General features: G+C 44.8%; 1 protein-coding gene across 4 annotated transcripts in view; it reads right to left on the bottom strand.

Annotated features, from left to right (window-relative positions):
• Positions 1-24,641, bottom strand: part of LYSMD2 (LysM domain containing 2) — a 43,519-nt gene that overhangs the window by 6,472 nt on the left and 12,406 nt on the right. Inside the window, exons 3-4 of one of the 4 annotated variants that reach the window (XR_012895758.2) lie at positions 23,703-23,835; positions 20,548-21,189 (exon numbers count right to left, since the gene is read on the bottom strand). The exons of 1 other annotated variant lie outside the window; for it this stretch is intronic. Coding sequence is in view for 2 of the 3 variants with exons in the window: in XM_075897246.2 (XP_075753361.2) it covers positions 21,165-21,189 (25 nt within the window). In the remaining variant the exon portion in view is untranslated. Of the gene's footprint in view, positions 1-20,547; positions 21,190-23,702; positions 23,938-24,641 lie in introns of those variants that run through there. 2 more of the 4 variants (XM_075897246.2, XM_075897247.2) reach the window with 2 other exon arrangements.

Below are 24,641 nucleotides of genomic sequence, written 5' to 3'. Positions count from 1 at the left end.
GCTAGAGATAACAAGGTTAATTCAGCCAAGGAGGGTGAGGCCCACTTCTAACAGCTGCTGTGGAGGTGTGAACACCACAGAGGAGAAACTGCTTTTGTACTTGGCTAGCCATTCACAGTCTTTGTTTAATCCTAAACTGATGGTGTCAAATTTACAGATGAACTGTAGCTCAGCTGTTTCTCTTGGAAGTATTTTTGTTGCCTTTAAATCTGCTATTGTGTGTCCTGGGAGACTGAAGTGTTCTCCTACAGGTTTTTGTATATTTGTCCTTGACTGAATTAACCTCCTTATCTCTAGCCTTATTCTGGCCTGCATAGTCATACCTGCCTCTGGAAATTTCCACTACATACATCTGACGAAGTGGGTCTTTCCCCATGAAAGCTTATGTTTCAATACATCTGTTAGTCTATAAGGTACCACAGGACTCCTTGTTGCTTTAGTTTGAACATGTGCAGCAAAAATATGCATATGTCATAAGGCATGATCAAATCATTTTATTTGCATGGGATGGCTTTGGTTATGCAATTATGCTACTGTGCAGCCTGGGGAGTATCACTGAGTATACACTATTCAGAGCTCGGAGCAGCAGCAGTGGCACTGAAGCTGCCTCTGCAGACTTATTTAGTACTGCATTGATTACATTAGGCTCCTATTTACACAATTAACTTTGCTATCAGAAGAACAACAAACTCTTTTAAAAAAATCAAAGGCTGAGTTTTACAGAAGTTGATGGGACATGTCCAGGAAAGATTTCCTACTTCTCCTAGGCCAGACCTGGGTAAAATACAGCCCGCCAAGCCACCAGATCCAGCCCACGGAGGCAGCGGGGAGCCCAAGGCAGGCTCCCCAGCTTGCCCCACAGACCCGCACACTGTGCAGAAACGTGGCTGTAGGACTCCGTTTCTGTTTTAAAACTGGAAGGAAGGAGGGAGGTTTTAGGAGCTCCCCCCACCCCTTCCCCAGCACATTCCCACTGGCCATTTTCTGGCAGAAACCAGCCAATGGGAGCTGCTTATTGAACTAATAGGCAGCTAAGAAGAATCACGCCCCCTCTCCTGGGCTCAGTTATTCATGATGCACATGGCCAGGCAGGCAGGCTGGGAAACATTTTAAGCTTTGCAGGCAGGCAGGCTAGTTTGGCAGCTGGCAAGTAAGTCTCTTGGCCACAGCATGCTTCTGGAACCCTTTCCTGCCCTCCCCCCCCCCCCAACATACTCAAACCATCTGTCCCCCGTTTACACTCATACCCCCTCTCAGATCTGGCACTCCAATCTCCTGCCCCAGATCACAGTCCCTTCCCACTCTAGGTCGCATCCCAAACCCCTGCACTCCAGTCCCCTGCCCTAGGTCACAACCACCTGCTTCATCCCAACTCCCTCCCAGACTCCAGTCTCCCTCCTGCACCCCAATCCCTTACTCCAAGCTCCCTTCTGCCCCAAACTTCCATCCCACACCCCGCAGCTCCTCCATTAATACCATGGAAGAGTACGGCCCTCGACCACTTTCCAAAATCTTGGCGTGGCCCCCCCGTCAAAATGTATTGCCCACCCCTGTACTAGGCAAACAGATTTTTTTCAATCTATCAGTATTACAACACTCATGTTAAAGATACATAAGTTCAATTTTTTCATCAAAAGAATACTGCAGATATTTTGATTAAACTCCCCCCAGAATTCCAATTATGTTCATCAAGTGTAGATAAAACAGGACCAGGGAGTTTGTGACAGTAATAGTGGACTAGTAATAGTGGCCCATGTTCAGGGGCCCCAGAAAAATGGGTGCTTCTATGCCCTGACCCATCTGGTGTTCCAAGCCAGGAGCTGAGGCGGGGAACAGTGGCTTACCCCACTCTGCCCACCCACTGCTCCCTGGATGAAGCCCCCTGGCAAGCTCCAGTCCAGCTCCCATGCTGGAGCATGAGAAGAGGAAGGGGAGAGGAAGGAGGATGGAGAGAAAGAATTCCCGCATCCCATTTCCTCAGTAGGAGAGCAAAAGGGAGCGGGGAGGGATGCAGGCAGAAGGGGTAGGGAAGGGCCCTCACTTGCTCTGGTCCAAGGCCCCACAAAATCCTAAATTCTGCTCCTGTATGATAGGAAATATCTGATTTGGCATAACAACCTATATATTGTAATCACTGAAACAATCCCAAATAACTGTACACATCTGCTTTCTTAGAAATATTGTATCGGGTGTTTCAAAACCCACAGAGTTAAAAGAACTCTCTCCAGTAAAGTTGAGGGATTACTGAAAAAGAACCCAGGCCCTGCCCCCCCCCCACACACATCCACCATTCCCACAAAACAGTGAGCTAGAAAGAATAGAAGAGAATGTCTGATAAATGTGTATTAAATGCAACCTCAGTATAAAATTTGCATTATAAAAATTGCCTTAAGAGATGCTGTTTCAGGTTCCATCTAAGGACTCTATCCTGGAAACACCTAATCCTGGCCACAGTGCAATGGGACCTAAGGTGTGGGACCTCATACGAGCAGTCACACAGTTTGTAAAGTGCTCAGAGTGTTCTTTCTATCCCTGCACAAGGAAGAGAATGTGGCTGTCTTCATAGCACCGTTCTCTAGACACTGTGGAAAGTCCTGGCCTGTGAAGAATTCCCTGGAAATTACAGTGATCCCCGAGGGAGCTGCTGGATTGAAGGTGAGCCCTGCCACCTCTAGTTTAAGGGAGACAAGCATCAACCACCATTTACAAAATAGTTCTCCTACTTAACAGTTTCACTGGGTTTTACTCAGGGGAAAGGGGGATGACCTAATTCTGGGGTGGGCAAAAGGGCCTCTGTGAGCCGGATCCAACCCACCAAGCAGGTTGAGCCGGCCTGCGGAGGCCCTGACACTCCCCTGCCCCCAAGCCAGTTAGGGTCTGGGGGTGGGGGAAAGCACACAAAGTTTCCTCCGCCCTGCCAGGAGAGCACAGCACTTAGGCTCCCCCACCCTCAAGCCCTGATTGGCGTGGGGCGGGGAGAGTGCGCAAAGTTTCCTCCACCCTGCCCCTGCCCTGCAAGGAGCACACGACGCTTAGAAGTACCACGTTCTCCTGGCAGGGCAGGAAAAGGCTTTGCGTGCTCCCCCATCCCCGGGCCAATGAGGGTTTGGGGGTGGGAGGGAATGCATGAAGTTTCCTCCACCTTGCGCCCACCCTGCCAGGAGCACGCGGCACTTAGAAGCGCCACATGCTTCTGGCAGGGTAGGAGGAGACTTCGCACACTCCCCCGCCCCCAAGCTCTGATTGGCCTTGGCACAGAAAGGGGAATGCGCGAAGTCTCCTTCCACCGCCAGGGGCATGAGTGCCTAGGGGGAGGGGCAAAGGTGCTCCCGCACCCCCAGACCAATCATGGTCTGTGGGTGGGGAATCAGGGAAGTATACTGTCCCTGTCCCTTCTGCTTGAGGCCCCGCCCCTTCCAATGTGGCTCAAGGCCAGTTCAAAAATTTCTGAAATGCAGGGAGCACTAAAAAATTATTGCCCACCACTAATCTAATCCCATGTGACTAAAATATTTTAATTACATACATGATATAATTATGATATAATAATTTCCCCAAATTTTGAATGTTTAGCAATAACAGGAATTTTAAAGACCCTGGAAAAGCATATTTTGCCTGAACTACAGCAATATGGACTTCTTTTCAATCAGCGCAATGAAGTTCAAGGCTCTGAGAACAAGGAAGAATGTGGCTCTGTTACACTACCCTTACTGTGTGATACCTTTCTCAGTTAATACTCAACCTGAGAGAGGGTGGCAGAATTGATCCTATGCTGAACACTGGCCAATGCCCCTGAGCAGCATGGCTGTGCAATATACTGTATCAAACTCAAAATAACAAATCCTGCAGTGCATATATGGACATTGCCAACAAACTAATGATACTTCCACCTTCCCTTCTGTTACTAATAACAACACATCTTACTGTTCTTGTGAAGAGGGCTCTTTGGTATGAAAGAACAATACATTTACATTCATACATCTCATGATTCTAAAACTGATCTGGAATCAAAATGGATGATTGCACAGAGAACGAGTACTAGAGAAATGAATACTGCTAGAAACAGTCATATGTTGTTGCTGAAAGTTACACAGTCCCTCGAGAGCACAGCTGAGGTATATCTACACAGCCCATGGCAGTTAGCCGCCCACTCCAGGATGACAGACTCAAATTTGAGGGGCTCCAACAAATGCTCTACAAATATCTCTACAGAGAGCACACTGAATTTATGGCTTGAGTTGGGACTTGGTCTTTGAAGCCCCTAGAACCCAGAACCCAAACTCCAGCCTTAGTCACTACTTCAACGTGAAAAGCATCACAGAGGCTGTTTACAGTTATTTTTAGAGTACCTATTCGACTGCAGTCTATATTGGCATAACTTATGTTACTCAAGGGTGTGAATAAACCATCTCCCCCCCGTGACATGTTACACCAACATAAGCACTTGTGTGCACAGTGCTATGTCAGCGGAGAGCTTCTCCTGCTGCCATAGTTTCTGCCACTCGTAGAGGAGGTTTTATTATGCCAATGGAACAGAGTTTTTCCATCAGCATAGAGCATCTTCACCAGCAGCACAGCTGTATCAGTACAGCTGCAGCACTGTATGTATAAATGTGACCTGAGTTGCTCCACCCAGGCTGGCAAGCTCGCTACCATAGGTTGTGAAGACATACCACCAGTACCAATAGAAATGAGGTAAGGGAGACCTAGCAGGAGGCTCTGCTTCTGAGAAACCATGTTTAAATATAATTCACAAGTGGTGTGTTTTTAGAGACAAGATATTTGCTTTCTGGTGTTTTTTTATTTGTTTTTATGAACCCCAGGTATCAGTCAGCAAATATCCTCCGAGAGGTGAACTCCAGCTAAAGAAGGGAAATTACCCCATCTTCCTTTCAGTTTGGCAATAGGGAACCTTGTTGACCACATCTCCTATTGGCACCTGTCATCCTAAATGAAAGTTGATTTGCTTCACCAATCCTAATTAATTCTCATAAAAACATCAGGAGATGGTAAACATTTAACTAGTTCTCTAGATGAGTAAGATACAGAAGCTATGCAATTTGCCGATGGTCATAGCTTGGAAAAAGAGAATATATTTTGCAGAAATGCTCTAACTGCTAGACAGAGCTGCTAGTTTTCCAGAGTGATAAAATATGTTTCTCTACATGTCATGTTAGTATGAAGAAAGAAAATTGCTATAGTAGACGGTGCCTACTCTGATAACTACCTGTGCTATTCATGAGGACTGTTGCCTGAATGACAATATAAGGACTACATTATGCCAACTCCTTATGCAGGGAGCAGGAAGAAAAGCATTTCACTTCCACCCTGAGAGACTGCATATTTATTTTTATTAGATGCTCTTCTATCTTGTGGCAATCCAGTCTTACCATCTCTGTCAGTCTAAGGCCACATTTCTTGCCTCATCATAGTCTGTATCTGTGGCAGTGGTATCTGTGACAATGGTATTCTCATGTTATCTGTTGTCCTCCTTCCACCAGGGGTTACCCAGACTTTAGCTCCACCTCTCCTGCTTTCCCCACTGGCCAGCAGAATGTTGCAATACATAAAGAAAGGTTGCAAATTACAGAGCACCAAAGGAGTTCTCTAACACCTCCTAGCACCGTGGTCCCCAACACGGTGCCCGTGGGCGCCATGGCGCCCGCAGGGGCATTTGCATGCGCCCGCCAGGTGCTCGGGGCCTGGCCCCGGGCACATGGCGTGGCGCTTGCGGGGGGGGGGGGGGGGGGAAGCGCCGGCCCCGGGTGCGGGGTGCTGGGGGGGGGGGGGGGGGGGGGAAGCGCCGGCCCTGGGCGCGCGGCGCTTGCAGGGGGGGAAGGAGCGCCGGCCCCGGGCGCGCAGCGCGTGGCTATGGGGGGGCCCCGGGCATGCAGCTATGGGGGGCCCCAGACCCGGGCATGCGGTTATGGGGGGGCCGCCCCCGGACATACAGCTATGGGGGGGCACCCCCGGGCGCGCAAGTGTCCCCGCCCCCTGGCGCCCGGCGGGCGAACGGCCACGCCCCCTGGCGCCCGACAACCTCAAAAGGTTGGGGACCACTGTCCTGGCACTTTCCCTGGGACAATATGCCTATACACTTCCTTTCACCATGGACTGTGTGCAGATAACCTGATCTAGGCCTACATCAGCAATAAAAGAAAGTCAGTTTTCTATGGACACAAAAACCAGATGCCAGGTTCCATGGCCTAACTAAACTATTTAACTGGAAATAAATAATTTGCCTGGGTCAGTATTACTGGACTCCCAGGCAGTATCACAGTTGGTCGATCTATGAGAGCAAATTAGATGGATTAAAGATAAAATGGAAAAAATAAATCAGTCTGAAGATGTTTCAGTCTCACAAGAGTCAAAGACAAATACTTCTCCATAATGCTAAAAGATGGCCAATCATTAAGAACAGGAACTGGGCTCTTAGTCAGTTGGAAGCAGTTACCACAGATTTTTTTCAAATTTTGCAGTGTTTGTACATGAGGCACATTTCAGCACTACAGCAGCAAGATTGCTGAGAGCAATTTATTCAGCCCATAACTATTAAGTGTAATGTGATACAGGTATTCCTAAAGAATAATTTGAGAGCACACACTGCATTTTTCTACTCCAAGTATGAATATTTGTATCAAACAGCATCCAGGTCAACTAAATTAATATCTCAGCCACTGAAGCCTTCTAAGACAACCAGAAAAATCATTACAGTAATTGTCTTAAAGTGGCCCTTTAAAGTCTGCATATGCATAGCTGCTCCAAATCCAGGTAACTACAATCAAACACAAGGATGCTTTTTGAATAAACAATGCCTTTCCCATAATGCTTTGGAGCTGTCATTTAATAAGGCTTTCTTAGGCACCACCTGTTTTCAAATGGGGGAGGAAATGCACAAATCTAAGCTACATCAGTAAACAAATTTTAATGCTGACTAGTGTTTGTTTCGTACCAGGTTCTGTAATAAATAGGCTTCTAAGAAATATAAACAAATGTCAGCTGACGTCACTATTGAATTTTGAGACTGTACTGTAGGCAATGCTGGAAATTATCATTTATCTGGTATAACCTACAATCCAGGGATCTGATCCAAAATCCAATAAAGTCAAAGGAAAAATGGCCACTGTTTTTAATGGGGTTTGAATCTACTTACATTTCTACTAGTAGTACAGTAATTTTTGATTGCAGTAATTTGCATGCCTGACTCCTGCAAGTAGAATTTGGTCACAAACACTGATCCCTTCTTTTCACTAGTAAAATATTTTACTTCTTTTGGAAAAATGTAGTACTGGCTGCTTGGTCATATTTTTGCTTCACTAGAAACCATGACACTGCTTTTGTTGATGGTGGACGAAAAACAAATGAAAATGCCACTAACAAATTTGGGTGTTTGCTGTCCAAAAAAACCCTTCACAGTGAAAACTGCTCAGGGAAGGACTGGCAGCAGCAGAAGTAGCAGCAGCAAAAAATAACAATTAAAAAATTAACACCCCACAAGAAAAAAAACACTCACTGCAGGAGTGTATAGCTGTTCTGAGGAGGTCTAATAAGTCTACACACACCAATGTGACTCTGAAGGTCAAAAGAATGACAGAACTGGAATTGTTTGACCATAAGGGCTCTCTTCCCTTGAATTGGATTGGAATTATTCTTACATATTGTAGTGTCACGTATAGACATTTTACATGTTTAAATTTACTTTCTTGGGATAAGATACACTTCTCTTTGAGTATGACTTGTCCTTCTATGTGGGCAGATTTGTATTTGTATAATTTTTATCCAAAACTCCAATTATATTAAAACCATTAAAAATGGCTGCCTCTATGTAATGATGGCTATTTTAAGAATAATTTAGATTCTCCATTTGATCATATCCCATGCCTAGACAGCTTCTTGCCATCCTTTTCCCAACTCCTGGATATGTCCTCTTCCCACTGTTTCTCACTTGCTTGCATAATGCTCCAGTGTTTGAGGTAAAAACAATTCCAGGAGAAAAAAGACAGCAGGAGGCTTCTCATAGAATCACAGAGCTGGAAGAAACCTCAGGAGGTCATCAAATCCAGGCCCGTGCCCAAGGCAAGACCAATCCCAACTAAATCAACCCAGCCAGGGCTTTGTCAAGCTGAGACTTAAAAACCTCTAGGGATGGAGATTCCACCAACTCCCTAGGTAATCCATTCCCCATTTCTGTGGGAAAATAAAAATTATGAAAACCTTTATAAACTGTGGGAGGAGAGTGTGTTTTTTTCCCATTTTGATAAAACAAGAAGTTTCAATGTGTCTGACTAAGAGTTGGTCAGTTGCTGTTGTAGAAAATACACGTTTCAGGAGTATCTCCATATGTAGCAAAATATTCTGAACCTGAAACCCCTTACTCTTTCTACAGCTCTCTTAGAAAAAGCCACCCACACCTATAAGCTGCCAATACCAGGTTAGGACATTAAGTTTATTTTTCCATTGCACAGAGTGGAATTTTGAGTGGGGGAAATGGTTCCAGAGTGTTATTTTTCTTTTTTTGGGATGGGGTTTGACAGTTGGTAGCTTGACTTAATACAGAGGACTTGACAGGCTATCAGTCCTACTGTAATGCAGAAGGGTTTTATATCATGGTCCTAGAACAGAGAGAGTTTACTTTTTATCCCACCGACATAGAACCATGTTCTAGTACTTTGAGGCAGAATGCTGACAGCTACAGCAGAACTCTCAAACATTTGACACTATCTTTAGTCAAGAGTCTAATCACTTGCTATGGCTTTTTAAACAGAGTAAATTGCAGCACAGAAAACACCGCCAACATCTTCAAAATATATATTACTAATACAATGACAGATGAAAGGCTAGTGTAAATATTAAAAATTTCTTTAGAAAATCAATCCACCTACTGTCTTTCCTTGATGAAAATGAGTCACGAAAACATATGTGAGGAACATTACAGAAAGGCATAAGAAAAGAGCAATGTTGTAATTAATACACTCCAGCCCAACTACCCAGCACTTGCTCAAAGTACCAAATACTCCAAAGATAATTGTTTTCAGCATTTCTAATATTAGAAATTATACTCCCATGATTATCTGAGATACAAAATATCTCTTCAAAAGTTACAGTGCTTAAATTGGCAACAGCAGCTTTATGACAAACATCTGAAGGCTTAATCATGTCCTAAAACATTTCAGTTCGAGATAGTAGGATGTAAAATCCCAGTTAAACAGTTAACCTAGGGTAGGGAACCTAAGACCCAGCTTCCTTGAATCTAGCCTTCGAGGCTTGGGGGTCTCCACTAGCATTGGGGAGCATGTGCTGGTGCTCCAGCCCCTCATCATTCCCTCATGAGGTTGGAGCACACAAAATCTAGTAGCCTATGAGGGAAACGTGGAGGACATGCCAGTGAGGGTTTGGTTGGGTGGTTTTGTTATGTTTTGTTTTGTTTTTTGCTTCTCACTTGTGATTTTTAATATGGGTCAGTAACCTCTGACCCAAAAAAGGTTTCCCACGCCCAACCAGTTAAAACTTAGGTTGACTTATCATTTAACTGGTTAACCGACTAAGTGGGGTCCAGACTGGTGACTGATCCAGTCTGGCTGGAGCATTGCCAACCCATGGGACTCCCACTCCCCTCCCCCCCCCCCCCCCCGCTGGGCTGGCTGTGGGGTCCCAGTCCTGCACTGGGGCTGAGGTCGACTCCTGCTCCCAGCTCCTGCCAGAACAGCCCCTGTCCACGTCGGGCCCAGGCTCCCCACTGACAGAGGCTGCTCTGGACACTGGAGCAGCCCTTGCCTGTGGGGGACTTGGGCCTACAGCATCCAGGGGCTGCTCCGGACTCTGCAACAGGCCCCCTGCAGAACTAGAGCAGCCCCCTGCCCGTGGGCAGGCGGGGAACTGCTCCAGCATCCACGGGTTACCAGTTAAACTTCCACACCCCTAATAGATATCACATTCCGACGCAACTGAATTTATTCGAATATGCTATCACACATTCAGATAAAGGCATGCACTCTTCAGGATTAAGTCATGAAAGAAAGGATACATGGAAAAAAGTATTATCTTATTAAAGATGAAGACAAAGCACCTATTACATCTTAAAATGATTCTGTAATGTAGAATAGCCATGAAATACTATAATCCAAGGATAGTTATATACTGTATTTGGCATCCAGGTGAGATAAGAAACCGTAAATCTGTTAATGAACAGCAGAATGATAACTATGCCACAACCATTTTTCAAATCCAAAGCCAAAAATGGACAAGGAGTACCACTATACACTGATTCAGAACTGGGACAAATTCAAATGTCAGACTGATACTTAATAGATTCCTGAAAATGAAAACACTGTCTAAGCCAATTACCAAAACTCAAGCAACCAAGAAGGAAAGAACAAAAAAATGTCATATCGAACAGCAGATAAATGTCAGTGTAATAAATAAAGTCAAGCAAATATAACATTCATGCAGAGCAAAGTGTGAAATGCAACCCACCCAAAACTTTTTCCAGGGGAAGCTTTTAGTTTATATTTCTAAGTATTCCACAGTCAAAAAGCTGTCTATTGTTTAGGGCCATGTATGTATATTCTTCCCAGAAAGAAAAGTCTCTTCTGAATGCAGATACATCTGCTCTCTAGTGAGAGGAGTTTGCAGCCATGTAAAGAGGGGAGGCGAGCGCAGAATATACACTGGAAATGTCACAGCATTTCCTCAGTTACGCCCCAAAAAATGACAATCCCAACAGAACAGTGTTTAAACTGATGGTTATCAATAGACAGGGAAGGAGACAGCAAGACATATTAGCTCCATTCCATGAGACTATGGCTCTTTTTTCAAATTCATTTGCCCTCTTTAATATCATGTAGTAGACAGAAGCTTATTGCTCCTAAAATTGGAGTTTGGGGGACACAAGTAGGTATTCTCCTTAACTTCTATTTTCATTAGCTTCAGTGAGCTAAGGAAAACCTGATGAATTCCAAAATATAAAATGGAAGTTAATATTAGGAATAGGGATGTTAAATTGTGAGTAATCGATGCATCTGATGCAATGCTCCTTGAGGCATTTCAAAGTGGCAGTGCCCCGTAGAGCCCGGAATCACCTGGGGACTCCCCGACTGACCCTGGGCTCCATGCAGCACTGCCACTTTGAAGTGCTGTGGGAGCCCAGCATCAGGCTAACAGAGGCAGAAAGCGGGGAGGGGGAGCAACTAGTTGAATAGCCTGTCAACTATCGGATAAGTCCTTCACATCCCTAATTAGGGATGTAAAATCCAGTTTAAAAAGTTAACCAGTTAAATGTTTTGCTTAACCGGGATCCCATGACGCAGCATGGTGGGCCCAGCTGAGCTGGAGCAGCGCCCCACCCATGGGTTGCTGACCAGTAAGCATCACCCGATAAGGGTGATGCTTATCCGGTTAATCCTTTACTTCCCTAGTTAATACAATGCCTACAACAAGCAGATTGGGTGCAAGTCAGGAACCAGTGAAAAATAATGCTAAATTCTAGCTGAAGCCTCGTGTTTTAAATTTTAAATAACCTTTTTACTTGCAAATTCTACTGAAAAAATTCAGTTCAGAAGTTAGCATTTGTTTACCCCAAGACACTGACACTTGTGAGAAATATGTTTTTATGTGCTCCTAAACAAATCATAGCCCAATGTTTCAGAACTTACTTTGGCAAAATTGAAGTCAAGGGGAAGTTTTGACTAAGGCCTACCTGGTATTTTCACAAACTAAATACTTTAACACTCATGAAATAAGCCCCTAAAATGAGAATGTGGGTGAATGTAGGATATGCAACTCAACACCAAGGCAGAGTTTAAACATTTTATGGTGTGCTTTTTGGTTTTTTAAAAAAAGGAAAATATAGCAAATATAAATGCAACACGGCTTCTCTCAGCCAAAGTAATTATCGAGCACAGCTTCCTTCAGCCAAGTCTGGAGAAAGAAAGAGCACTTGCTCTTCTCCCTGGAGAGCTTTCATTGTGGATTCTCACTGTCAGACTTAGTCCCCAGCCTCCCACAGCATATCCCACTTACATAACAAATGAAGATATTAACTCTCCATAGTTGGCCCAGAACACTGCAAATCCCTGAACTCAGGGATAGCAACTGTTGTTCCTCCTTTACCTGGAAGAAAGGGATTAACTCCTTCCTTGCTAACCTCTGAAAGGAATCTGTTCATTACCTCTATACTGAATGTACCAAAATATGAAAATACTAAGATTTTTTAAGTTACTTTTGCTATAGATGCTATTTAGGGTAAGTTGGATGAAAAGAAATTTTTGAAGTCTGTGAACTGTGAAAAGCAGAGTACTAAGTTGATAAAGTCTTTTGGAGCAAGAAGTGTTATTTTATGTGTTTGTACAGTAGGTAGCACAAAGGGACCAAAACTGATCCATGATCTTCAGGAACTACTGAACCACAAATGTTTAATAATTACAGAAAGCTTGTTATTTATTCCCCCACTGAAATACAATCAGGTATCCTAGCATCTATAATATTTCCTTATCTTTCTGTTCTTATTGATGGACTATCTACTAGATATTTGAGAGAGTTTGTGCATCTATCTGCCAGTCTGTTTGGTCAAGAATTCCTCCTAAATGGTAAGAACTAGGACCACCACATTTGGTATGCAGTTTCCTCTTATAACTTAAAGAAAGATCAGGATTTGGTTGTGCCAAGACAATGGGATATGCTTGGAATTTGATTGTTTCTCATAAAATGGAAAGGGAGGGATTTAGGAGACAGGACAGTTATACTGCAGAATGACACATAGGGGCAGCAAAGGGCCAGAGATGGGGACCGAGACAGCTATAACCCCCCTGGGCCAGCAAAGGGCAGGGGTGGAGAAAAGGACAGCTATCAACTGTATATTTCAGAGAGCTTGTTTGTTTGTGTGTGTCAGTCCCCCAACTATGCCCTCTGTAATGGCCATGGACAGGCATGTTTCTCACACCTAGCCCCAAGCTGCTGCATTGAGAGAGGGCTGGGGTTGCCCTCTCTTCCAGGGCAGCCTGCAAGACTGAACCCCTTATCCTCAGCACTACCCTAGAACAATGATTTAAAGAAATACAAAACTTATTTGAGATAAGGATCTGAGCAATGCCAGGTAAATCTTCTAAGCTTGAATATTTTAATTATCCTCTAAATGGAAAATGTTCAGTTGTCTGAGTTTCCTAGGGCCTCCATTGTAGATGGGATTAGAGAAAGTAAAGTAATATGGACTCAAGAGGAACATTCACTCTGAAATCACTATTGCATTTTCTGAGCTAACTTTTCTAAAATTCATATTTTATTTATCAGTTACCACAATATTCAATAGAATAAGTCTCCTTGCTATTTTAATAATGTAGTCTTCACAATGTTATGACTTGCTTTTCATACTGGCTGTAATGCATTTACAAACATCAGGAAAGACTATTACCAGCAGCAAAATTTCATTCTATAACCAGCAAGATTTAATACAATTTCTAAGGTCACTGTGTATTGACACAAGATTTTTGCAAGTCAGTGCCTATAATGTTCTTTACTGCATGTCAGGCAGAAGCTGACAGTCATATGCACTGTCTATCAAGTTTCCTTCTAGCAAATTACAGCTAATACAAATCAGGAAACCCACTCTTACCTAGTTAAATCACCCATCCTGAGAATTATCACAGTCATTCATGAACTACCAAGGGACTATGAATCAGAAGTAGTGGGAAATGATATGGAGTCCTCAGTGAATTACGTGGTCTGAGGACTAATTATTTCTTATTTCTACAAAGAGAGGTTTAAACTCTGCCTCACTCCTTGCTGGAAGAGTACCAGCCAAGCACAAGGATCCCAAAGCATTTGGCTTGGACAAGGAAGTTTCAAACAATGCCATATTTCTTACATCTTTACCAACAACTTCTTTGAAAAAAAAAAGGACCAGAAGCACCCCCTTCTTGCACTCAATCACAAGTCTTGGATTTTTGTCCATTGCCTGCTCAGGTGTCTTAGGCCTGGTCAAGGTAGCCTGCATTATGTTCTCCTCCCAACAGTGCCCACATAAAACAAACAAAAGGTTAGTACAAACGGCGATAAAGCTAATATTTTGCAACTAAACATCCCCAAAAATAGCATCTCTAAGAGAATTCAAAAAACAGGACTGTGTAGCACTTTAAAGACTAACAAGATGGTTTAACAGAATTTAAGAGAACTCAGACATTTAAGAGAATTCAGACATTTGTCAATAAATGCCTTAGACACATTCTCCAGCTAACGTGGTATGAAAGAATGCCAAACAAAACCTTGTGGACCAAAACAAATCAGAAACCAATGGAGGTCCAGATTAAGAAGAGAAAATAGCGATGGGCAGGCCACATCCTGTGTAAGGACTGTGAGGAATCATGAGACAAGCATTAGAATGGAATCCAAAGGGAAAGAAGAAAAGGGGACATCTCAAACAAACATGGCGACGAAGTTTCCTGGACGAAGTAAAAGCAGCTGGCTTAATGTGGGATCAAATCAAGACTATCGCTAAAGATCACAAGAGATGGAGAATGACTGTAGAAGCCCTATCCTCTATTAGGAGCCCAAAGGACAAATGATTATGATGATAGAGGGACATTAATTGCTCTGATAACCTGAGGCCCAAGGGGTACTGGATTGACAGGTTCTCAGAATATACTGAAATGGTGAAAGAGCAACATGCTGGAATGGAATTCTACCAACACTAAAAGAAATGGTTATGAAAGATGCAACATGCAATGAGTAAGTTCATGTGTCAAGGATTTTTAAAATATGTCTCCAAATCAGATCAAATGATCTTTCTATGGAGAACCAGTATACAGCAATGTCAGTAGTTACCATCTTCAGAATGGGGGAAGGGAAATTTAAAAAACTACGGACAGTCCCCGACTTACGCGGATCCGACTTATGTCGGATCCGCACTTACGAATGGGGCTTTTCTCGCCCTGGAGCTTGCGGGCAGCGGGACGGCCCAGAGCGCAGCGGTCCCGCCACCACGTCCTCCGGGGCGAGAAAAGCTGCTCCGGGTCTCCCTGGTGTGCTGGGGGGGGACTCCCCAGCACAGCAGGGAGACCCAAGCAAAGCCGCACAGGCGGCGGGACCCCGCTGCCCGTGCGGCTTTGCTCCTTTGCCCCGGAGCAAAGCCGCACAGGCGGCACAGGAGCAGGGAGACAGGAGCAGGGAGCAGGGAGACAGGAGCAAAGCCGCAGAGGCGGGGGACCCCGCCGCCTGTACGGCTTTGCTCCGGGGCAAAGGAGCAAACCGCACGGGCAGCAGGGTCCCGCCGCCTGTGCGGCTTTGCTCGGGTCTCCCTGCTGTGCTGGGGGGGACTCCCCCCAGCACGGCAGGGAGACAGGAGCAAAGCCGCAGAGGCGGCGGGACCTCTGTGCCTCCGTGGCTTTGCTCGGGTCTCCCTGGTCTGCTGGGGGTGAGGGGGAGCAGCTAGTTCCCCCCCCCAGCAGACCAGGCTTTTGTTGCGGGATGCCTGGGGTAGAGCAGCTGGGGTGCTGCCGGGTTGTCAGCCGCTGTTGAAACTGATCAGCGGCTGATTCCAGGAAGCCAGGGGCAGAGCAACTCTGCCTAGGGCTTCCTGTAGTCAGCCGCTGATCAGTTTCAGCAGCGGCTGAATCTGGAGCCAGTTCCGAATTACATACAAATTCAACTTAAGAACAAACCTATAGTCCCTATCTTGTACATAACCCGGGGACTGCCTGTAAATAGATTTGTCTACATTATCAGAGGCAGCAATGTTGGGCAGCATGCAGCTCCCCAGGAGACAGTGCACTCAGGGAGCTAACCCAGGCTCATTAGTTAACCATTTATACTTGGTTATACTTTCACATCCCTACTCCATTCCTAATAGATGTAACTCCCAGGTTGTATTTTGCATGCACACTGCCAGATCAGGCCCTTCCAAACATATTTCTTCAGAGTGCTGCATGATCCCATGCCTTCCATGAAAGACAGGCACGCATGATCTTCCTGGCAGTCAAAAACAAGATGCTGAATACCTATTACAGAATGCAGATCTATACACCATAATGCACTGGACAATGAGTTTCACATGACTCATCAAACATATTGTGCAACCTTGAAAAAAATGGCATCAGTCTGCATTCTTCTGTTCTGCAGAGAATGACTTCTTATGATAAGAGATAAAAATACAGCTGTAATGAATATCAAAGGGAATTTTTATGAAGACCACTGATGCTGTATATGTCTTCAGTTCTCATCTCAGGGTGTCCTTACATTGCAGGGCTTAACTTGAAATAAGCTACGCAAATAGCATATTTCAAAATAGAGAATGTCTACACAGCACTTATTCCTCCAACTTCCCTTATTCCTTGTACAATGAATGTTACAGGAGTTGGAGTAAGAAGTCCTCCAGCTTGACAGTATTTTGACACTATTTTGAAATAACTGCCTGCTGTGTAGACACCGACTAAGTTATTTCAAAATAGTGCTGTTTATTTTGAAATAGTGTTGTAGTGCAGATGTACCCTCACAGATTAACTGAATACAGGTTCTGTTTAAATTCTGACCTGGGCTAGGCAATAATTGAAACAACAGCTTCTTCTGCTACAGAGAGATGTAACTGATGATGTCACCAGGTCACTGAAGACTTCATGACACCCTAATTGATTTGGGAGTAATGTTTTCTTTTTTGTAGGTTCTGCACTGGAAGGGCTTTATGGACTTTTTTTGCTAGTTTGTAAACAAGTTTTCTTGTGATTTGGTCTTTTCCTATTTTAAAAAACAGAACCAAAACCAACTAAAACTGGTATTTCTGCCTGAAGGAATCAAATTAGGCTATGAGCATAAGAATCTACCTGAAGTACGATATACAGATGGCCCAAGTCATAACTTTCATGCCCACACAGCTTTACTCTATTTCCCACTGACAATGTAACAAAGCCCTCAACATTAGGGATGTTAAATATCAACTAATTGACTAATCAAATAGTCAATGCATCGACTATTCGATTAGTCATTAGGGCACCTCCGCCTCTGAAGTGTAGCAACAGCCAAAGGCAAAAGCACCCTTTTGATCCCGGGCTCCAGGCAGCGCTACCGCTTTAACACACCGCGTGCAGCCTGATGCCAGGCTCCCCGCACCATTTCAAAGCAGCAGTGCAGCATGGAGTCCAAGGTCAGCAGGGGAGTCCCCAGCTAATCCTGGGCTCCATACAGCGCTGCCGCTCTGAAACACTGGGGACACCCCAGCTAGCCCCAGACTGCACATAGCATTTCAAAGTGGCCACAGGTTCCAAGCTGGGCTGCCACTTTGAAGTATCCTCTCCTTCCCTCCTCCACCGGCTGTCTCTTTCTGATAGAGGATGCAATGGGGGAGGGGGGAAGAGGAGGGGAAGAAGAAAGCAACTAGTCTACCAGCCTGTCGATTAGTCCTTCACATCCCTACTCAACACCACCGCCTCACTGCGGAAACTACAGGATTCTGAGAATTGAAAGCTGCCTACAATTTAGAGATGTTAGATTTTGTGGTTTTTAGTAATCATATAGCTGCACCAATTTTTAATGGTTACTAAAATGGACCCTGGAGATGGGACTGGCAGCCAGTGCACTCCCAGCCCCACTCCTGGAGAGCACTTGCCAGCCAACACTGCTGCCTCTGTATCAGGGTACGTCTAGACTACATGCCTCTGTCGCCAGAGGCATGTAGATTAGGCTACCAGACATAGGGAAATGAAGCGGCAATTTAAATAATCACTGCTTCATTTAAATTTACATGGCTGCTGCGCTGAGCCAACAAACAGCTGATCAGCTGTTTGTCGGCTCAGTGCTGGAGTCTGGACGCGTGGGTGTCGACATCAAAGGCATTTGTCGACCACCCAGGTATACTTCATCCCAGGAGGCATACGTGGGTGGTCGACGAATGCCTTTGATGTCGACACCCGCGTGTCCAGACTACAGCGCTGAGCCAACAAACAGCTGATCAGCTGTTTGTCGGCTCAGCGCGGCAGCCATGTAAATTTAAATGAAGCAGCGATTATTTAAATCACCGCTTCATTTCCCTATGTCTGGTAGCCTAATCTACATGCCTCTGGCAACAGAGGCATGTAGTCTAGACATACCCTCAGAGGCAGCAGCAGCCCCTGTCCCCAGGCCCTCCCCCCGAGCTCCCCACAGAGGCTGCTCCAGCATCTCATGGAGCAGCCTTTGTCCATGATATAGAGGCAACAGGGTATGGGAGAGGAGGCACAAAGGAGGGCAGGCAGTTCCGCAGGATCCAATGATTGCGGGGAGCTGGCTCCCACCTTCAGGGGGAGTGGAAGGACAGTAAGACAGCTCTGCAGGTACCAGCATGCCTGGGGATCCAGCTCCTGCCTCCCCACACTTTTTGCCTCTGATACAAAGGCAGCAAGAGGAGGTGGATGTTGCATGCAATCACTTGGATTAACCAATAAACCCAGGCTTATTCGGTTAATCATTTAAATGGCTATACGCTAACATCCCTACTACAATCGCAGGTTCTACATGTTTGTGGCCAGCAGTAGCAGATTAGAGGGGTACATGAAGGATAGAAATGGAAACTGTTAGCAGATTTGTTAATTTTGTTCAAAGGTAGGATATTTAAACTTTTCTTCACATCCATTATTTAGTATCTGCACTTGTTATGTTCAGACTTCAATAGTAGCTGTTTGTTACACCACAATACATTGGCACCCAATATGGTGCCTGGTTCATGACCAAGCATGAGGACAATTTTTATTTTTCAAGTTAGGGGATTAATAACTTGACTTGAATCCAAGTAGTGTGGTTCACTGTTACGTTAGTCACAGCCCAGGAAGCTTAGAATGCTTGTTTTAATCACCATAAGAGACTCAGTTTGCTGATGACTAAGGCCTTAACTCTGCTCTGCACAATCCACCCATAACTGGAGCTCTCATTGAATATAGTAGGAATTCTGTAGGAGAAGGGCTTTCAAGGCTGAGCTCCACATTGCCTAATACTATGGCCAATGAAAAATTCTGCACCAGTTATATCAGGGCCTGGTAAAATACAGCCCATGCCAAACCAGCTGCTCAGTAAGCCTGGTGCGGGGCCATGTGCTACTGTGAACACTGCAAGCCTGCATGTGGGCTTCTTGAGCTGCCCCAACCCACAGCACAATCTCGCAGATCCCATTGGCCACTTTCCAGCCAATAGGAGCTGCCTGTTTGTAGGACAGGTAGCATGTTAAGTATCTCTCCTGGGACTCGCAGAATTCAGAGCAGCACACATGGTCCCTGTAGCTGCTCTGAACACATGTGGGAGCATGGAAGGCAAGAGACACTGGTTAAGGAACCTGCTGGCTGAGAGCCATCAAGTTAAGTACCTCTTGGCCAGAACCTGTCTCTGGTACCCTAGCCCCTTCTTCCCCCCTAATCCTCCGCACTCTGTCCTGTATCTCTAGCCTACGTAACCCAAGCCCTCTGCATCTTTGCTCTTACACCCCTTCCCAGACCCTGCACTCCTTTCTATACTGCTCTTCCAGGTCACAATCCCCTCCCAGATCCTGCAGTCTCTCCCACACTCCTCCAAGTGAGGATTCTCTCCTGCACCCGTATCCCTTCTGGACCCTGCACCTAGTCACAGCACCCTCCACTCAAACTCCCTCCCAGATCCTATACCCACTCCCCTATGCCAAGCTCCCTTCTGCATCCAACCGCTATCACAGACACCGCACCTCCCCCATTAATATCACGGAAGAGTGCAATCCTTTACCACTTACCAAATTCTTGGAGTATCCCACCCATTAAAAATGATTGCCCAAAATGATGCAAAATCCCAGTTAATCATTTAACTGTTTAAATACTATGTTGACCTAACATTTAACTGGTCAACCAACTAAGCAGGATCTGGGCTGTGAATTGCAAGTTATGAGTGTAGGAGGGCAATTTAAGAAATACAAAGAGTGAAGATAATTCATGCTGCACATATTGCATCTTTCAGGGAGTCAAGTGCCCCAAACAAACACTTGCACACATACTACAACATTAATACAGTAGGTTTGCCACATGTCCGAGGCAGAACATCAGAAATGGCTGCCCGTCGCAGGGAGCCATAGCTTGTAATACCTCTGAGGCTGGTATAGGGGGCTCTGTCTGTGAGGTGGAGTGTTTTCCATATAAGGGCATGTAAATTAATAATCTTCCCCTGCTCGCTCCACCCATTGCAGTAACAGATCAGCCAGTGGGCTGACTGGTGCTCAGGCCTGCTACTCCACCCACTGCAGCAAAAACCAACCTATGGGGTGATAAGTTCACAGGCAATAAAACAGGCAGGCAGCCCCTCTCTCACTGGGGATTCGCATTGAGTGAACGCCTGGCCTGATCACCCAGACGCCTTGCACCCCCCCGCTCTTGAGTCTTACTGAGCGTACTCCGAGTTGGTCGACCCGAGTGGAGACAGTTTATGAGCGTGTGACCGGTACTTGTGTTCCTGCTGTCTCCAGAACTGGTATAACACCCCACCCCCCACCATCATCCCTATCCTAATTGATTTTTTAGTTGTCCTTATTGCTTGCCAAGTGACAGTGGCTAAAAAGTTAGTTTATAAATAGTTGTGGTTTAGGTTTTTTACTGTTTCCTTGTATAAAGTTGTGTAAATAGTCAGCCCTATGGATAATACCAGTGTTAATTCAACTGTTCCTAACCCCTGGGCAGTTATTGGGAATTATTGTGATTTAGAAAAGCCTCAGGGAATTGTTTTGTGTTGTCTGGCAATCTGTTTAATTTTTGTTCTGAAGATTGTCTGGCGCCATCAAAATAAAATCAGTTTGTGCTTTTTGAAACCCCCAGTTGTGGTCTCATCCTTTCCGGCATCCCTTCGAACCTCGTGTATTACAGGGACTGACACCACAGATTTTAATTATCACACATTTTTTTCTTTAAAACAAAATGAAAGTTTTATTGAATTTTTAGATACATTAAAATGAAGGAAAGTGACGAGTTACTTTTTCACTTCCTCCTTCAGGAAAGGAGGATGGAAAGAAAACAGTACATCATTTATATAGTGCTGTCATCTCAGCCCAACAAACTGCAGGTGCAGAAGGACAGCTCTACATTTTCAGTACAGATGCTTCTCACCCACAAATAATTCATACTAGCCATTGGTTACATATGAACAGTGCACAAGCAACATATCCTCAAAGACTTCTTCAGTTCACTGATGTCTCTTTACATTTCTCATTTGGCTGATGGTACTGGAGCACTGTTAAGGAAACAAGAACCAATTAACTGCATATCATGGATACCATAAATGCTCGCATCTTCCCACCTTGTGAATGAGCTGAGTACTAGGCAAGTCAACAGAATTTCAAGTTACAGGTTCTGTTCCCAACGTTGCATGTTTGCAGTTAGCTAGAAGCAAGGTGTTGCTTATATATGCAGACAAGGATTTTTTACAGTGACTATTTTCAAAGGTACTATCACTCCAAATTTTGACTTAGGGAATCCCTAAATATCCATTTCTATTCCTTTTCCCCTCCTTCCCCCAGCCCAGTGGTTATGAGGCATAAATAATAAATCACCTCTCCCTTACCCACCCCAGTGCCCTAACCTAATGCATTGACCCAAGAGAACAGTCTAAATGATACTGTAAAGAGCTTACAAGTCATCTATTAATATATGAATGTTGAATTAAAAATGCATAAAACTTAACATGTCTGGATGGAGTGCCCTAGTAGTTATCTTAATTGCTTACACATACAGAATAGAGGTTTTTACAAAACACACATTGGGACAAGATAAAACCTAGAGGCTGAGTCTATACTGCTTTCCTCTTCCAAAAGAGGAAATGCAAATAAGGAAAGAGGACATTCAAATGAAGCACAGATTAGCATATTTGTGTGCTTTGTTGCATATCCTCTTCCGATCCTTTTTTCGGAAGAGGTTTATTCGAAAAAAAGCAGTCTAGATTGGGGGGGGGGGGGAGGAGTTGTGCGGGGAAAAAAAATCCTTTTTTGAAAGAACTCTTCTTCCTCAAAAATGAGGTTTACAGGGTTCTTTCAAAAAAAGGGGTTTTTGCACGAACCCTCCTCCCCGTCTACACTGCTTATTTTTTAAAAAAAACCTCTTCCAAAAAAAGGATTGGAAGAGGATTTGCAAATGAAGCACGAAATCTACGCTCCGTTTGAATTTCCTCCTTCCTCATTGCATTTCCTCTTTCAGAAGAGGAAAGCAATCTAGACACAGTCTTAGTGAATACTATTCTGGAAAATTAAATCCTACAATGTGTTTTCCTTTCTGCCATCAAAGGATAAAATTAGATCACAATGGCTATTCATACTTCTTATCCCGGACATCTACATTATACAGATTTGCTGTAGACACCAAAAGTAGAAAACAGTTTGGGAAACAAGGACTTGAAGAGTAACCAAGAGCAGGCAAAAGCAAATGTACAAAACAAAACAAGTGTCTAACCTGGCTTTGTTTTTATTTTGCTTTCTTCTATGCCTCTGCATTACTACCACCACACATCAACCTTGATATAAAATCAATTTGTATTACATTCTCTGGCCAGCAGCAAAGTAGAGTAAAAATTTTACATTTATAAACCCCCCTTGAAGAAGCACAAAATGCTTCATAAATTAAGGATGTTAAGGAACAAGTATTTTGCTAATCACGTGGTCAATACAATTTGTATCGACAAGGGGAGGTACTCTGCAGAGCTGCAGTGGGAGTAGCTCCCAGAGCCGGCACTAAGTAGTCCCAGCTCATGCTGGCTCCTGGATTGCAGCAGCTCTGTATTTTAAACGTAGTAAGAACCACCAGCGTCTTATTACACTTAAAATGCAGTGGCCCCAGATTGGTGTGAGCCAGGACTGCATGGTCTTGGCCCGCGCTGGGTCCAGCAGCCCCGACCCGCAGCTGGCCCACTGCAGCCAGGGGCTGCTTCACAGCAGCCTCCCTTCCCCACCACTGCTGCCTCTACATGAGATGCAGCAGCAGGGGGAAGCACCACAGAGATATGCTGAGGGGGACTGGCTTTTAAGCCAACTCCCCCCAGTACTGGCTCCTGTTCTCCTCTCTCCTCTGCTGCCTTTCATACAGAGGCAGGGTGGAGAGTGGGGGGGAAGAGAGCAAGTAGTTGAGTACTCCACTCCACTACCTGCTAATCTTAGGCTTATTGGGTAGTTGAGTACTCGCTTGCATCCCTATCATAAATACCATATATATGCTACTATGAAATTCAGTCACCCCTAGGGAGAATGGCAGCAGCCAAACAGTGCACAGCACAACAATAATGGCTGTGATTTAAAAAAAAAAAAAAAAAAAAAAAAGTCACACGGAATAAACATCCATGCAAAGCATACAGGGCCCTCAGATTTAAGGTCTAATTCAAGAGACTTCCTTCACTTGTTATACTACATGTTACTCAGTATTCTGTTTACAAAAGATGAAGGGATATATTCATAGCAGACTGGCTTAGGTATCCCAAAGCTGAGACTTTGGTTACTGAGCAAGCCAACAAAAGAAACGTCGAGTCATTTCAAGAGAATGGTTAAATGGAGGACTTTTGGAAGGTGATAATTAATTGAATGCAAGTATTCATCTTGTACTGCATTTACATTAGGCCTAATCCTGTAGTGGTTCTACATGCAGAACTCCTCTTAAGCAAAAAGGATCAGGCCAAGTATGTGTAATGGAGCCTCACCGTGTAAGAGTACGTGTGATGGAATTTTAAACATTTTAAATTTCCTTAAGGGAAAAAGTGCAACTTACCACATGCAATGTCCCATGAGCCAGCATGTCATGCTAGAACAGGAGAAAAATGAGAATGTTCTTGGAATTTGAGCCAATCCGCTGCGGTTGCTGGTGTCTTCTTTACTCAGACCTCGGGTTCATTCTTCTTTCCCTGATTCAAGAGGTAGCAACAACATGCAGCTTTTCTCCCATCTCTGAAGCGGACATTTCAGTACATTCCAATGGTGATGCACATTCCAGAATCTCATACTACCTGAAAATCACTCTGTGTCAAGGCCATTTGAAATAGAATGTGTAGCTGAAAAGTTGCATTTTTACCTCTTTCACTTTTACGCTCATATGAAAAGATCTTCCATTATAGCCATCTCTCATATTAACTTGTAATAATGACAGAGCAACACTCAGTGGCCAAATGATGCTCAAAGTCCCATATCCCATTGAGAATAATGACACTACAATGCATACATGCAGGGGCAACTGGTGAGAGGGCACATGGTGGGGCCCACTGGCAACATGACAAACCCCCCACCCAGGCCAGGAAAGGACTGGGGCAACCTTCTCTTCCCCACATCCCTCCCTGAACCAATGCGGCTCAGGGGACTAGTGGGGTTGGATTGGTGCCAGCAGCAAGAGTCCGCCCCTGCCACCAAACGCACCAGCAGTGGCAAAACATGGCCCCAGCTCCCTTTGCTCCCCTAGCCCCATCACTTAACTTCCCACTGGTGAGTGCAGGAGCAGTCCTACCCTCTCCCCTGAGTGATGCGCTGGGAGAACAGAGCAAGTTAGGGCTGCATTACTTCACTTCTCCTACAGGTCAGTGCAGAGGTGGGAAGGAGGGAAGACAACTGCTGTGGCATCAGGCCCCCCCCCGCACACCCAGAGACTCTGACTCCACTGGCTGCTGGCCAGCCCACTGCAGATTAGAGGATTGGGCCAAAAGAAATCGGATGCAGTTCA

Source organism: Pelodiscus sinensis, chromosome 14 (genome assembly GCF_052426305.1).
Source record: "Pelodiscus sinensis isolate ZL-2025 chromosome 14, ASM5242630v1, whole genome shotgun sequence".
Lineage (NCBI taxonomy): Eukaryota > Metazoa > Chordata > Testudines > Trionychidae > Pelodiscus > Pelodiscus sinensis.
This window is presented reverse-complemented; position numbering and strand designations above follow the sequence as displayed.